This window comes from Rhea pennata, chromosome Z, assembly GCF_028389875.1.
Source record: "Rhea pennata isolate bPtePen1 chromosome Z, bPtePen1.pri, whole genome shotgun sequence".
NCBI lineage: Eukaryota > Metazoa > Chordata > Aves > Rheiformes > Rheidae > Rhea > Rhea pennata.
In genome coordinates this window covers 8,831,410-8,848,541 of record NC_084702.1, presented here as the reverse complement: position 1 = coordinate 8,848,541, position 17,132 = coordinate 8,831,410, and the positions used below count along the sequence as shown (strand labels likewise).

Sequence of the window (17,132 nt, the reverse complement as noted above, 5' to 3'; positions counted from 1 at the left end):
TAAATCAAGGACTTGGAAGAAATCCCTGTCTCAGAGAGCTTTCAGGACAGGCCTATTTGTCATACCTAGGAGCAATACATAAATGAAAACTGTCTACAACTCTCTATAGAAAAAGCCTGTTAAGTTTACGTAAATTTCATGAAAGAATTACCTAAGATCTGCTTTATAACATGCACTGTGTTCTACCAGAAAAGAGGAAAAAAAAACCCTAAAAACAAACAAGAGTGAAGGCCTTTTGAAGATCCAATGCCGATGTCGTAAGGACATAACCATCAGCAGCTCTGCAGCTTGTCCACTGAATACATGTGCACCCTGTGAATTTATAGTGGCACAGTGATGATTTTTGTTCCTCTTCCTCTCCCATTCCTTTTCTAAAAAATTCTAACACTCAATTTGCCATTTTTAATACTTAGCCTATAATACTGTCTTCTTAGGCCTACTGTAACTTAGTTTCTTGCCTGATTGATAAAAGCTGGCTGAAAGCCCATCAATTTGTAAGATTATTTTTCCCCCTTCACACACAACAATTTTTATTTATCAATCTTGAGCAATGAAATAGTAAATTAAAATAAAATCACTCTGAATAAAGATTCTTCTGAATCTCTGAAGACTTCTCAGGTTCCTGAGGAACCTTCAGCAGTTGACGTCCAATTTACTAACTTGAATAACTTAGAAACACTGGTAACTCTCATGAGTAACCTTTTTGAGGGGAGGAGGGCTATTAAAGAGTAAGTTGAGTAGTATAAGCCCTACTAAAAGATCCTTGCCAAGAACCTACCTACAGCTTTGTTTCAGTCCATTTCTTCCCTTAATTGCTTTTATCTGATACCCAAACTCAGTCTGTAGCCAGTATGGCTTTATTTTACTATTTTACACATGGTAAATGTAAATTTCTCACTAGGGAAGAGATTCTTTCTATACACAGCATCCCTGGTTACAACCTTTTTCCAGTAAGATGGAAAAAAGGAAGGAGCAAGGAGCAAGGAGCAAGAAAGGCTGTAGTTTTGACCAGGAACTTACTTGAAACTGGACCATCCTTTGGGTGACTGGGAAATGTTGTCAACATTTTCTTGAATACACAGAAATCATACTAACAAATAAATACAAATAAATCTTCTACTTCACTAAATTTTGGGCAGCTTTTATTCAACAACAGGTGTTGAATAAACACCTAGTGCAAGCATTATAGATGACACCTATCCATGCATGTATCTTTAATAGGACATCTTTAAAAGAAAACAAAACAATGCAGCTGGAGAAGCATAAGGCAAACCCCTCAACAGATACATAAAGTACAACTTTACTGCTTCCTTCCTGAACTGGAACATTCCTCTGTAGTCGCACCTATTTTAGTCTTAAAGTCTAATGCATTCATTTAAAAAATCCACCATACTTATTTAGAAATAGCTTCCTCGACTAGAAGTAGATAGCAGAATTATGTTTTCCCCATCTGTAGCTTTACTGCAACTTCTACTCTTTCTCACAGAATCCCCACAATCTTTCTCTTTTTTCATATGACAACCTTCAATTCATTACTGTATTTTATACACCACAGTACACCGATAGTCAGATTTTTCTTTTTCCATCTGAACGAAATCCAGCAATTTGCAAGGAGCAAAACACATTCATTCAAAAGGAGGCAGGTATCTGGAAAACAAACAAACAAAAAGCAGAAAAGCCCAAATAGAAACATGCTTCTTATGACATCCCACTACATAGTTCCCATACAAAGCTTTCAGAAGATCGTAGAAGGCTGCAACTCCCCCAAAGTTCGAAGAGAAGGAGTAAACAGAAAGCACAGCTTTCTAAATGTGGTAAAAACACATGATTATACCGACTTGGCCCCAGCAGTAACTTTGAACAGAATCTGCATGGCCATCTGATATACTAAAGAATTGCCCATCTCCTGACAGCAAGCTCCTGGGCATCTTGCTATGGATCAGGAATATTATTTTGTTGCTGTTTTCTTCGGTGAATTGTTGGGATTAGGCAGTCTCCTTACTGCCTATGTAAAGTTGATGACATACGCATTTTTCTTGTATGCTACCATATGCCTGGTGCTACAGACCAGCTGCCCCGGTAAGAAGTAAGAGCCTTCAATTTCAGCAGCAATCTTAGAGTAGTGCAAAGGATGTGCAACTCAGCTTCAACTCTCGTGCTACACAGCAAATGTCATTATATGTGAAATGCGAGAGGTACTACAGAAAGAATAATTGCAAATGTCATTTACTCCAGAGGAGGTTATTTTTACAGCAGGGTGATTTTTTCCATTCCTTCAATAACTTCAGTAATTTTCATTTTCAGTAACTCTAGAGGAGAGTATTAACGTTAAGAGGCTTTCAAAGAAAGAATGTCTAACTATAGAAGACTTGAGGTCAGACTTTCACATGCTGTAAATCAGCCTGACTCCTTCAGACTCGTAAAGCACAACAATTTACACAAGCTAAGATTTTTTTACTTCAAGCCAACACGCTAGATCACAAATTTAGGCACATGATGTACATCTCGTTCTTATCAAGATGGAAGAATGAATTAAAGTACACCTTAAAAAAATTTCCAAGCCTTCTGACAAGTTTACTGCTGAGAAGTGATACTCTATCAGTACTCCTAGCAACATAAATATTTCTTAGACAATATAAGCCCCTGTTTTCTACACTACCAACTTAAATAAGGCATCAACAGTCCAGAATGTGAGGAATTATTGATATTTGCCTATGCTATACCAAGCCATTATTGCAACCTAACATATTTGGCAAGTAACGGTATTTCCTCTCTCCAGAGACGGAACCATCAGAAGTCCTTCAGAATTACAAAACGCTCTCCTACTCTAGACATCAACCCTGAGAATGCTACAAATTCTGCAATTAAGAAAAATCCCACTGGATTTAGCAAAATGAATCATTGAGAGAATTCAGAGATCTCATATGATTTACACTGAGAAGAGATAAGGACATTCCTGAACCCAAAGAAAGAGAGAAACGTTATGATTCAAACCCATTTCTTCTCGTATTTGCAAATCCTAAACTCAAGCCAAGCAGAAAGGTATGAGGATAGCAACAACTTTGCTTCAGTGGATTTTGAACAGGTATATTACAGTTCAGGCCACGTATTACTTCTGTGCCACATATGTGAACTGTCAAAATCATTTTTATAGAAACATTTACCGCTTAGGGCATGAAACTCAGTATGTTCCAGAGTTAACTGCAATGTAAGGTAGAAATATGCAAGTAGATCATTAATTTTCACATAAGAGACGGCAGGAAGCCATCTCAAGAGTTCAGCTAATCACATGTCCCTGACAAGTGGCAGCCAAACCTACTCCCCAAATGCACCTAGTCTCTCAAGGCAAATTACTGCAAACCCTTTTCAGTCCTTGGAGATACGAGCATGGTGCTCAATGTCCAAACTGAATCTCTCTTACTAGAATTACATCTGTGATTTCTTGCCAATAAACTATAGCCAGTTTATTTTTCTTTCTGTTCATAGCCATTTTGCAGCTACATAACTTAGTTAGGCAAGGTGGTGGTTATTTCAACAATTCAAAGATGTTTATTCTTGGCACTTGGCACCAACAGAACAGAAAGCAGAAAACACAGAAGGTAGCAAAGCTTTATCTGGCTTTTCAGGTGGTTAGAAATGTTATTCCTACCTCACTCCTTACACATCAAGGAGGCAAAAAGAAAAAAGGAGGGATCTCAAAAAAACAAGAAACGTTAGCTTACTCAATTCAGTTTAATAATGCGTACAATGACAAGGGCGTTCTGCGCACAAGGCGTAGCTACTGCAACATACTTAGAAAGTCAAAAGGAGGAAGGTCAACTGCTTATAGATGGACTAAGCAAAGCAAACAAGAAATGGGGTAAGCCACGAGTAAAACAAAGTTGCTATGCTGTTATGCAAGACAATGTCTACAGTCTCTGCTTCCCAAACAATGAATCAGTTGGAGTAAAAGACATTTGTAGCTAGACATCAGGCCAAGTCAGTCTAATTCAATCAAGACAAATTTTTACTTTGATAGGTTATTTCCCTCCTCCATCTTTACGCCTTTGTAGCATGTTCCCGTTATTTGAATGCTTATGTTTCATTGACACAAACAACAAAAAGTAGTTTTACATGTATAGTGCTTCTGCACTTAGGCATTTAGAAGCCTCTTCAGCTCATTTCTTAAGCTGTCCACTGTCCTGCAAGCAGGCTACTTTGCTCAATAGGGCCGTCCTTGTGAGCACTGAAGAGATGGATACAGTAGAAGACAATAGTTTGAGGAAATGCCGAGAGGCTAAGTAATCAGATGTTGGAGAAAAAGATATTTTTTAAAAATCATTTTTTTTTAAATAAAGACACATTGTTATGAGATAACCTTATGCAGATTAGAGTATTCAAACTGATAGATGAGGGACAATTTTCATGGGTAGCTTAAAAACAACACTCTCTTTTCCCTGGATGTTTGTGGGATTAGCTTTTGCATTTGTCATACAGTTTTGAACTCTTCTTTCATTGTAACAGCTTGCAACACATTTAGCTTTTTTGTTCAGGACTGTGACTACAGGCCAGCCTGAACACTGTGACTATTCATTCAGAGGAATGCTGCGTACAGCTGTAGACCTTGCCAGCTTATTTCCCAGTTCAGCAGAAACACGTGAAGACCTGTACAGAATACTGGTGTATTCCCTCTTGCAAAAAACACGCAGGCGAAAGATAAAGTCAGAAGCCTGTAGTGCTAAGCAGGCCAGCTCACCTCTGAAGTTACAAAGGTAACAACAACAAAGGTCAAATTATCTTCAATATGCTGCAGTCTTATACAGTAAAGTCTGCATCTAACAAACAAAAGAAATTGTAATATGTGATACTTCACCAGTTTTTCAATGAGACTTGCTGAGAAGCACATAGCTAGCACTCCCCCTAAAATACTGTCACAGCAAACCAGGGTGATCTAGGTTACTAACACTTAGATATCACATTTAGCACCTAGAAAGAAAAATAAACAAACAAAAAATCCTGCAGAAGCTTCCAAAGCTACAAAAAGCTCTATTACTTCTACTCAAAGACGTCCCAAAAGGTGGTCCTTAGAGGCTCGCTCTTGCCTGTTGCTGTTCATGCCACAGGCAGTAGAAAAACAGCCTATTCAATAGTTGGGCCTCTCCAGAACATTTCCAACAGCTACAAGACAGGAATGGACAACCTCTGAAAGCTTTAATAAGTTAGACATTAAAATCACCCTCCTCTCTCACTGTAATGAGAGGTCCTGGGTCTTTGCTCATCTTACTGTTCAATTAGATCATTTTGTGGATGGCAAGAGGCTGAAAGGAAAGAATACGACAACAGAAAATCTCTTTCATAGTTTTTCCTTCCAAAATCCAGAAGGTATTACAAGCCTTTTCAGGTTTTCCCAATACTTACTGAGCATATTTATTTGTACATACCAGGTCCTTCCTTTCTCCAAGATTTTTCTGTTTCACCAACTAACCAGCCACAGTCTGCTTTAAATGCAGACAGAACTACACGCTCTGCCTTTTCAAAACACAACTCTGCACAGTAGGGCTGGCATGTTATTTTTTACTTCTAGAATTGTCTACAAGAGAGTACTCTCTCTCAGTATGTTATATACATATACATACATATATATACATATATATATATATATATATAAAAATGGACAGATATACAAAAGATGTTTTTGTAAGACTTGAGCTCTGTAATTTTGAGGCAGAAGAGTTACATTTCTGTTCATCTGTATGTCATACAGACCAGTAGGAAAAAAACATAGCAACAAGTCATGTGAAAACAAGACAAGGTACAGAAGAGCAGAGCAGTCAAGAAGAGTTCAAGGATACACTTGAACAATGAATTATAAAAGCACTGATTTGGTTAGAGTAGGTTTGCTTGAATTGTAAAACCCTTACAAAGCCTGGAGGCTATTCTATGAAACTCTCTCAATATTAAGTTCTAAATATTCCAAAGTATAACAACAAGCTGTCTTGCAGCTCAGTCTTCCGTGATGGGCGATAAACTCCAGTTTACATATTCTTCACCTATCAGAACAACACCCTCAGCATCCTCCTGTCCCCAGCATATCCTGCATCAGGTTTTCTGAATCCAGTCAAGCAGGAACACCTAGAACATCTAAGACAAAACTACCTCACCACAACTTCTTCAGTTGGTGCACTGAGGTCCCCCTTCCTTCCATGCTAAGTGCAAGACAGCCAATAAAGAAACAAAAGGCTTCTTCATGGGGAAGGGAGGGTGAACACAGGCTTAGACCAAAAGACAAAAGTGAGTTCTGCATAGACTTGAATTTCTCTCCCTTGGCAAGGTGACTGATTGGGCTTCCCACCTCTGAAATGACGGTGGGCAAAGAATTTCAAAATCGTATGGTTTCAGTATAGAACAAGTCTCTGACGTTGTTACTGTAAACCTGTCATGAACTTCTGTTCCTTCAGATACATGGAGCGTGACTGATGCTCAGCTCACATCCAGAAAGCAACAATACATTCCCCTTCCTTGAGCAATAGGCCAAAGGCAGGACAACTCCACCCTGGCACTAGGCACTGCCCCACTTTCAGAGAATAAGAAATTTCCAAGAGGGCTAAGATGTCAGGAGACAACAACTTGCTTCCTGACAGCTTCCCAAACTACATGTTCCAGAAAAAGCAGCATCCCATTCACAACATGTAGTTGCACAGGGAGAGACAGAGCTTTTCCCCTCTATCCAGCGACTTCATTTTCCTCTGTGACTATGCATGGCAGGCAAGTTGCATCCACCAGGCAAGAGTAATGTACCACTGGAATGGCTGTGATTCCCCAGTCCAGCAATGAAGAATTACAGCCTCCCAGTCTTAGGACCCTGGCACAGGCATGCAGTGATGCTGAAGACAAGAACTCTGAACAGAAATTAGCTCTGAACCACATAAATCTATTTATTTGAGTGGAAACAACTGAGCACTTCATTTTCTCTTTCATACAGGCTAGAAGATGAAGGTGACCTGCACAAACCAGACACCAGCCCAAATGACAGAGTCCTGGCACTTTGCCAGGTCTCCCACATTACCACCTATACATTGATAGGAAGGATCAACCAGCTTGAAGCCCAACACAAGAAGCGCTAATCACCCTCACTACACCTGCAGCAAAATAGCTCCACTCTCTCTACCAGTTACAGCACTAAGGTCATGCAGAACTACAGCTCTGCATACTGCTAACAAAATTCGCTCAACCAATTCAATCTGGATTATTCATCACTCAAAGTGAGCAAATACATTTTTTGAGAACTACTGGGACAATAATTTTTCATAAGTGGCATGACTTCCCCCTCGCTTCATTGCCACACAGCCTCCCAGGGTAAATACACATTGGTCTAAGACCTTCCAGGATTTATTTGGATTCCAGTATGGTGATGTGGTCCACAGGCTCAATGTTGAGAGCATATCCTCATCTTATAGATCAACATTTGTCAGAATCACCAAAAGTCCAGTACCTAGGGGAGGCCAGCACCCTTGGAAAGCACAGCAGAGTCCTTCCAGTGAAACCCAAGCCAAATTTCAGCAAGATGTCACAGGGTGGAGAGAAAATTAGAAGTCACCCACCACTGACGAGCCTCCTGAAGAGCAATTAATTATTGGTCTTTTCCTTAATTTTGTCTGAAGTTAGAGCCTCTTGTCTTCTCCTGCAGGTTGCTCAAGTAATCAAATAAACCTTAGATTAAAAAAGGAGGGATTGCAGCATAGGAGTGTCGGCTTTGCAGCATCTGTAGGCAAGGTGGGAAGCCACGGGCAGACAAACTATTTAGATGTGTAATGATTTAAAAGAGAGGGCTAAGGAAAAACTCAGCTAGAACACAGAACTGTCTTTTGTGGGACTTATGCAGCAGTATCATGAATATTAAAGACATAGTAGTTTGCCCTACTGCTGCCTGCAATAGCTTCTCCAATTCAGAGCTTTCAGGATGATGAAAACAAAAAGAAACTTTGTCAATTGTTTACCACCATTCTTCAACTGACTCACAATTATTGGTCAAAACAAAGAGCTTTATGTTTTTTGTTGTATTTTTCTATTTTGAATACTGTAAGATAAGGTAGTCCAACCCCAGTCCCCAACTACAAGGAAGTTTCCCTAAAAGAATTTGTCTGTTGCTGCAAGTAGTCTTACAACTTACATTTCACGATACTTAGGGAACCAACCTAAATACCATAAGCCTCTAGTCCTCATATCCAGTGCCTAGTTCCCCACAAAACTACCACTGTTGCCCAGTATAGCACATGAAGCTTCAACACTCCACAGTGTCAAGGTCACACCTCTATAGCTGCTTTCTAAGAATGCAGGAGGATGACACAGAGGTCTTCTACAAAAAACAGTCCCACGAACAGCTCTGCAATTTTAGACACACTCAAGCCAAAGCATCACCCCACCTACGACAAGGAAAAACAATAGTATGTCTTCAAGGCTTTACAAAGAATTTGTAAAATTTGAGTTAAATTAGAGAAGCAGGGCAAACCAGAACAGAATATAAGATGGGCAGGACTTCCATGGAGGCATCGTGGCAGAAAATTTCAATGTTGAATCTCTCAAAGTTTAAAACAAAAATAAAAATTTAGAGACATTCTGAACATTACTGTTTTCAGAATAACCCTCATGTTGTTTCTCTATCTACAGGGCACATCACCATGGGCACACAACATGCACAGTAAATGCGTGCCTGGCAGACAGAGTCCAAATGAATTTGTTCGGTATACAAGGGGAAAACAAGAATTTCTTCTAGAAGACATGAAAGTCTTCGAACAACCAAGGGGGAAAAAGAAAGGCAGCTTTTTAAGTAAAACATATCTTCACTGAGTGAAGTAACGAGCATGCAGGAGGGTTATTCCCTGGGAGCATCACTGCCTTTCACTTTCCTCTTCCCTGCTAAAAGGTAAGCACAGAACATAAAAATATAACACTCCCCCCCCAAAAAAAAAAAAAAAAAGTGAAGAGACTAGAATAAAAAACAAAAAAAAAAATGGTAACCTTAACTACAGTAACATCCATCTACCTCCACCGCACAATTAGAATTTTAAAAGAAACACTGGGTAGCTTTAAGTATCTCTGCCAGATTATTAATATCACTTACGGTACACATGCTTCCTCTCTTAACTTGGATAGCTTTAATATTACATAGGGCACCTCAACATTCCTTATCATCACGAAAAAAAACAAAGAGGGGGGAGGAAGAAAAAAAGAGTTGTCACAGCAACCTTTACCTCTCTTCCCTATATGGCTCCATTTCCAACTGCATCACAGACAGACACGTGCAAAACTATGGGATTGCACTGAAAAATGGAGCTAGAAAGAAGTGTAAAAAGGTTTCAGAGAAACAGGCTCTTGTGCCAGCTGCGTAGGTATGTTCAGTATTTTCTTTCACACAGTTGCTGTGTGGGTGTTAACATGGCCAGGAAATAAAAGGTAAACTATTTGTACAGCAGTGAATCAGGAGAGGAAAGAAAACACTCACAAGGCACCATTTAGAGAAAGGCCAGCAGGCTGAAAACGTTAATCTTTGTGCCACTTTCTTTGAATCAGTATTCTTAATTATATTAATACAAATTTCAAGTATTTTAAACAGATTCCTGTCCAGAAACAGCAGGGATTTTGATTATCACTAAAGCTTGAGTCACTGATAAGGCTCAGCCTATCCTTATCTTGAATTTAAGGAACAGTCCCTTTCAAATGAATAAGGCTATTCATAATTCATAGAAGCTGAGCATTTCTGCAGAACAGAAGCCTGCAATATCAAAGGTTACATATGCCATTTATGAATACACCAGATCTTTCAAGTGTGATAGCTCAGTTCACAGGCCAGTAACATCCAAAAATCAACCCCTACAAAATTACAAATCATTCCTGAAAAGGGGCCTAAACACCTCAAGGTTTTGTTTGTTTTTATTTTTTCTTCCTGGATCAGACTGGCAAGACAAGTCCTTGCACACATTATAGCATCTGATCTGAATTTATTATGTAACATAATCATCTGTTAATTTATACATACAAATTACCAAAGCATGCTGAAAGGTTAAGACCTCCCATGAGACAGTATTAAAAAAAAAAAAAAAAAAAAAAAAGATTGCTTTTGAGCAAAAGCATTGAATAAGCACCTGCCAAAACAGGAGCTATTTTGGAGCACAGAGAAGATAAGAGGAATAGAGTAAGAGAGGTGAAAACCAGCACAAATGTGATGGTATTTAACTGTATTTAAGGGATATTTTTAGCCTTAGAGGATCTTTCCCTTATACTCCAGCCTGTTTCTGGAAAAGGATTTGGTTGGGTAAGGCTGATATTCTCAGCTAAGATTTGGCATATGAGACAATGGTTAACTTCTTTTCATCACCATTAAGAATAGAAACTACAGTTATGCAAGCCAATGGCACAGAAACCAAAACAGGAATTGTTTCATTTGTTTTTGTGCATATAGGAAAGATTTCTCCACAAAAAATACACTGAAGAGCAGTAGGTGCTGTGTTTCAAGTCACAAGCTCATGGAATTCTGGTGTTAGGTGCTGTGCAGTTTGCAGAATGAGGACTGACAGCCTATCTCCTCTGAGTGATCACACAAACAGCATCTTCCCTGTCCCTCAAGGCTGCCTTCAACATTTCACTTCCTTTTCAGCCTGTGTCTCTGCCTTCACACCTCTCTGTCCTGGTCCTGCACTTGGTTTCTTGCTCGGCACCTCCTCTTCCACATACAGGGCGCTGGAGCATCACACGTAACTGAGAGTCCCATTTTCTTCATAATGGGACAGGAAGCAAGCAAAGAGCAGCACCGTGCTCTCCTCCACCTGTACTTTGAGTGCACTCACAGTAATTTGCGCTGGCACAAGATCAGTGCCAGGCTGCCACGGCCCAGCAAAGCCAGGGCTGACCAAAGTGCTGACCAGCATCTCTCCTTCCAAGCAATATTGAAAGGAAAAGCCCTTTGTTTAACTGTTCTTTCCCAACACCATCTTACCTTCTTGGCATTCCCTACACCCATGGAGCAGGGGAAGCTGCAGAATTAGAAGAATAAATGGAAGATTACAAGACGTACTTTATTGGGACATGCACACAAGCAACAACTCTACTGGAGACTCAGCATAGCTGACATCTATTTTCCTGCTATAGAAAAAAATGCCTTTGTCCCTGGAGTTCTTTTGTCTGCAAGAGATTATGCTAAAAAAAGTGTTGCAACAGCCTTTGTGAAGAGCTGTCATTACCATCAATGACAGTTCCCTCAAAATGGACATAGGTATGTGGCACACAGCTCACATGATATAGGCTAGGCATAACTGTCTCAGTCAGCCTTGTCCACTGCTGCATGTAGTGACCTCTGACACCACCTCCATATCATGCACCAACTTGTAGAAGCATCTTATGAGTTTTAAATTCTCTGAACATTTGTGAACATCCAGGAAGTTTAAAATCACCTTTTCCAAACACCTGTATCAACTATGCTTTAAGAATCTTACCAAGGTCTTTTCCCTAAATCAGGCTTTTTAGCCACATCTTTGTCTTAAGTCTAACACCATCTTTATATAGCAGGTATAGTCCAGGACTACTGTAGCCTTAACCAGCTTCTCAGGCAAATTTGTATTTGCAACAGTTTACATTTACTCTGGCATCTTAAATGACTTCTGGGGAAGAAAAACAAAACCAAAAATACTCTCACACCACTCACCCTTTCTCATCTCACAAAAGGCATTTTTAAATTCTGGAAACAGAATCCCCACAGTCTCAAATGAGATTAGCATTTTCACTTCATATTCAAATCCTTCCTTTGTGTCCCCTCATAGCTGAAAGAATCTTAGTAATTTCCTAGCATTCTTCTACCTTCTTTTGAAGCTTCTAATCATGCAATGATTCCAATACTGATGAAGTATTTTCCTGCAAAACATTTAAGAGCTTGGTTAATAGAATGTTCTTAAGCTCACTGGTTAACAAGGTACATCAATTCTTGTCTTCACATACTGCAGAGAAAGTACTGTAGAAAAAGGACCGAGTCATTTCCTGAATTATTTCACAACCAACCAAAACATTAAAACATGACACATTCTGAAAAAGAAATGCAGTGAGGAATAGAGATTTTCTCTATAGGTTCTTAGGCTTAAATTGGAAGTCCCACTTCCTAATTATTGTGTTCTAACACTACCCTACTTAACAATACACTGCCTCTATTTTAACACTAGAAGTGTAAATCATTCAGCATCATTCAAGCATCTCTCTTTTGAAAAATAACCAGATTGTCTCTAACAACTTGCTCAATGGAAAACCTCCAGGGACTGATTGTAGTCAACTGCAGCCACATTTTTCTTGCTTTTAGTTGCTTGAGATGTTAAACTATTATTTTTATATAGCAAGTAGCATCACAGTATCATATTAGTGGTATTTTAAAAAGTCAAGCAGGTGAGCAGTGTCAATGCAATGTAATTATAATCCTGAACATATATCCAAGTCAATTGTTCATGCTCCATTTTAAATAAGGAAAAAGCAACAAATACATACAGTATGGCTTAAGAGGAAGAATATTGTAATAGCACTGTTTAGAACAAAAAGAAGTATCTAAAGTCCAGTGAGCTCCTTATCACATTGCATATCCAAAGACTAATTTTTGCTTCCTGCTTTGGAGAGCTCCATAACATCCTTCTCTCAGGACTGAAAGACATCATTAAATGAGTGGGAAAAAAGCACAAGAGGTGATGAGAATGTATCATCCTATCATTTAGACAGGCCTATATGCAAGACATGCATCCTATCCTCTCCCCACTGCAGCTGGGGCAACCTGAGTCAAAGTAAAAACATGAAGACAGCCGGCTCATCTGGTTCCTACAGGTGTTGCAAGGGGAGCAGTACTGCTGAAGGGATCTGTGTGAGCAGTCACAGACTGTGTGAGGCAGCTCAGGAAAGACCTAATGAGCAACAAGTGGCCCAGAAGGAAGGCTCTGAGGTGATGAAATGCATGTTAGAAACAGCATAGGAAGGAGGACGTGAGGTAACCAGAAAGCAAGAGTCATGCAGGGACAATCTGATTCAAAGAGGAGACAGAAAGAGGCTGCCACCTGAGAAAAGGGCTCCAGATAGGGAAAAGAATCAGGTTTATGTCAGGATAGTAAATAGAAAATTAAAAGATCAGCTATAAAGAGCATGTAACCAAAGAGGTAACAGAAGAGGAGAAAACAGACAACCACAGGGAGCTTGCCCAGAAGAGAAGGCACAGGAGACAACACAGGAAAATTCCTTAAACTCGGGCCTGGAATTCAGAACAGCCAAAAAGTCACCAGAAATATCTCGTAAAAGCTTCCAGGAGGAGAATGTGAACTAAAAACCTTGCACATTATCCTGCATGGGACTACACAAAGTTTTCAGTTCACATTCTCCTGCTCAAGAACAGTGTCTGCATTTAGGTAATAAACGCTCTTTTTAAAAAACAAACAAACAAAACCCCCCGGAAGTTTCTTGTTATAAAGCAAATGTCAATGCAGATTCATTGTTTAATAGGGTCATTTCAGGTGGAAAACCCCAGGATACTAAGCCTAATGTTATCCCAGATTATTTAATGAAAACTCTGAAATGGAAGTAAAATCTGACTCCTGAAAAAAATTTTTTTGATTAAGAAAACAGAAAAAGGCCAGAGCAATCACCCAGAGATACGTATTACTGAATAAGATGATCTACATCCTAACCACATTTTAATACAAACTGCTGTATGCAGAAACAAGGACTGCAGTCCAGCCCTAGGGAAAAGCAAAGTGTTACCTGAACAGACTAGTTTCCAACAAGAAACCAAAACCTGAACATGTAGGAGGGTGCGGAAGGGAGATCGGGGAGCAAACACCCAACGCAAGCAAAGATCACAAAAATAAGACTTTTAGTAACAGAACAGTAAATTTACCCCCACGAAGTACTGATGTCACTTCTTTCTGAAATACTCTGTCCAAATTTTCAAAAAAATGCTGTTAAAAGTACAGTACTTCAGAAAATGTTTTATAGTGAAAGACTTAGAGTTCAATGTGCTTAGTCTATCAGAAAAATTAACCAGCCTAGCATCTAGCCACCAAATATCCGCAAGAAAAGAATAGAAGGCTTTTTAGAATATACTTTAACATAATATTGGAAGAATTATGGCCCGGGAAACTTACCAGAAGAAGTATGAAATATTTTGTCCCCAAATGAAAGAGAGAGAGACAGAGAGAATGCAAATCAGTCTAGAAGATGATTCAGGAACACTTAAACATATTAAAACTAAGCAGGATTAGATGACAGATCATCTGAAATGGAAACCTGGAAGGAACAAGCTGCAGTTCTCATCCACTCTTAAACATGATGGATTATCAACACCTTCTTTATTGCCTCTATCATTCATCATCAAGTCAGACCGAGGCAAATCCACAGATGATGTATAGGAGTGCTAAGCAAAACCTGGTATTGGATTACTTGCTTTAGCACTTTCTGTGGCAAGTTATTTCCCACCTGATTTAGCTTCTGGATTCAAATCTGGGAGAATACCGCCAACACAAAATTTATCTTCCAGCTGCTAAAGTTTTCCTCATGTATGCAAAGACCCCTATCATTTCTTTGCATCGTCACTCATGGTGACTATGATATTTTTCCCTCAAGTACTGTTAGAAGGACATGGGGAAAAGCATAAGTTTCCTTCAGCACAAAATAGATTATTCTTTAAATTCAGACCAGCAAATAAGTTACATCTTTCACTATGTCAATCAATATAACAAATACTTTTCCATGGTTTTTTTTAACATTCTTTGTGCTTGTTTCCCAGATAGATTCAGAGTTAGCAGATGCAGTCTAAGCTTTAAATGCAGCAAAGTCACATGCACTCAGTAGTACCTCAAGCAGCAAGTTGCATTGCATCTTAACACCAAACACATCTGCTTATGCACTGAAAGGCCTCACTACTGCCAAGGAACACACTTAGGAATAAAGAAAGTCTTGAAAATTTGAACTGACTCTGGAACAGAAGTAAAATTTTAGTGTGGTTTCATCTCCTTGCAGTTTTTATTATTAGCCAATCTTGTCAGAATAAAGGAGTTTTTTAAAAAAAAAGAAAAAAAATGCAAGCATCAAGACTTTCTGAGGAATCTCTCAGATCATCCACTTCCTTCAAAGCCGAACTGAACAAAACTCCAGGGTCAAGGAGACTATCTCCCTGGTTAGTCTATTTCCTTAGTTTTAAACTAAGCCTCAGTCGGAGCAGTCGCACACCCTTCCCTACTGGCTCCTACTACTAAGAATACTCTGTTAAATTGAGCAGACTCCAACCAAAGGATGTCCAGAACGTGCACCTTCAGACTGCTGCTGAGACGCTGACGGAACTTCTCCAGGTTCTCCTGCACAAACAAGACACAGCGTGTCCTGCCCCCATCCACAACATGCATATCTCAGTCAAAACAGCTTTGCCAAAACGAAAAAAAAGGACTTTACAGCTGCGTTCCTAAGGCAGAGATTAATGGCATAAACATCACCCTGATCCAGCATTTGTATTTCATTCTGGAAATGCTGGATCAGGGTGATGTTTATGCCATAACAGAGCTGAAGAGCTGAAAGACTGTCAGCCAACTTCAAAACTAGAGTAAGAGAAATGGGAATTTCTGCATCTAAAAAGCCTGGAGTCATTTTGGGGGTTCTTCTTGGAATACAAACCCCAAAGACACAAAACAATGATGCTCTTTCCCAGATTATTATTTGACTAACACCCAGGTTCCTTCAGATCTTGACATTTCTACATGAGATCAGTTTCACTACCAGTTGCACTGCCAGTGAGAACTCGGCTGTCTTTATTCCATACACAGACTTCACTTATTCTGTTTCTTTTTTAATTATTATTATGTGTAGGGCGCACACAGGAACTTGCACGCATCTGGAAACCCTGCCATTCAGACAGCTTCTTCCTCGGGGAGCCTGAGGAAATCTGCAATGCACTGGAGAGCAAAACTATGGGGTGCAGCAAAGCTGGCGCCACACAAGAGAGCAACCCGCGGCGCTATGGCCCAGACGCCACTCGCTCTTCCTCACGCGTGCTCCTCCTCTAAGGAAGTGGCAAGAGAAGCAGAAAAGTCATTTACAAAAAAAAAAAAAAAAAAGAAAGACAGAAAAAAGAAAAAAAAGAAAAAAAGAAGGAAACCCCTCAGAGTCGCCAGCCCAGTTGACGGCGATCGCAATAAAGCTGTGCACAGCGGCGTAACCCGGGGAGACCCCCGGGCCCAGCCGCCCCCCACGCCGCAGCCCCGTCGGTGCTGAACACCAGAGCAGCAGTTCCACGGCGGCGTGGGGGCAGCGGAAATATCGCGCGGCGGGGAAGCAGGGGAGGGCGATATCGCGGGGTACGATATGGCGGGGGCGCGACATGGAGGAAGGTCGCGATACCACGGGGGTCGCGACAGAGCGTGGGGTCGCGACAGAGCGTGGGGTCGCGACAGAGCGGGGAATCGCGATACGGGGAGGGGGGAGGGGGTCGCCGCTCACCGTCGCACTGGTACCCGGCCAGCCCCCAGATGAAGTCGGTGCAGCCGTGGCAGAAGGTGGGCTTGGTGAGGGTCACCCTGCGGAAGCTGTGCCCCGGCGGCACCGGCACCGCCGGCGCCGCGCGGCTCCGCCCGCCCAACAGCGGGCTGGAGGCCGGACTGCCGCCGCCGCCGGTGCCGGTGCCGGTGCCGCCGGTGCCGCCGGTGCCGCCGGTGCCGCGCAGCGAGCGCGCCCCGTCCGCCATGCCGGCTCCTCGCGGCGCCGCCGCCGCTGGCGCCCGCCCGCGCAGGCGGCCGAGGGCGGCGGGGGGCGGCGCCGGGGGCGGTGCCGGCGCCGCGGCCGGGAGGCGTCGCGCTGCCACCTGGCGGCCGTGCCGGGGCGCAGCAGCCACTGCGGGCCCCTCCCCTCCCGGGCTTGGCCACGCCCCCGGCCACGCCCCCGGCCACGCCCCCAAAATACCCTGCCCGAAAGAAAAAGAGACTGCGTCGCGTGAGTTTCCTTCTTTCGATGAGGTCTCCTTACTCCTCCCCGACACAGATATGGGGGAAGATAAATATCTCTGCCTCGCAGTCTCTGCTCTGTCTTGCTGCCCATTTCTCCTTCTGTGTTCACTCTCCCCCTTTTCCCAGTTTTGAACGCTCTCCTCCTCTGGT

General features: G+C 41.4%; 1 protein-coding gene across 1 annotated transcript in view; it reads right to left on the bottom strand.

Annotated features, from left to right (window-relative positions):
* Positions 1-17,132, bottom strand: part of DGKQ (diacylglycerol kinase theta) — a 129,600-nt gene that overhangs the window by 87,616 nt on the left and 24,852 nt on the right. Inside the window, exon 2 of the mRNA XM_062599716.1 lies at positions 16,480-16,604. Within this exon, the coding sequence (XP_062455700.1) occupies positions 16,480-16,604 (125 nt within the window). The remainder of the gene's footprint in view (positions 1-16,479; positions 16,605-17,132) is intronic.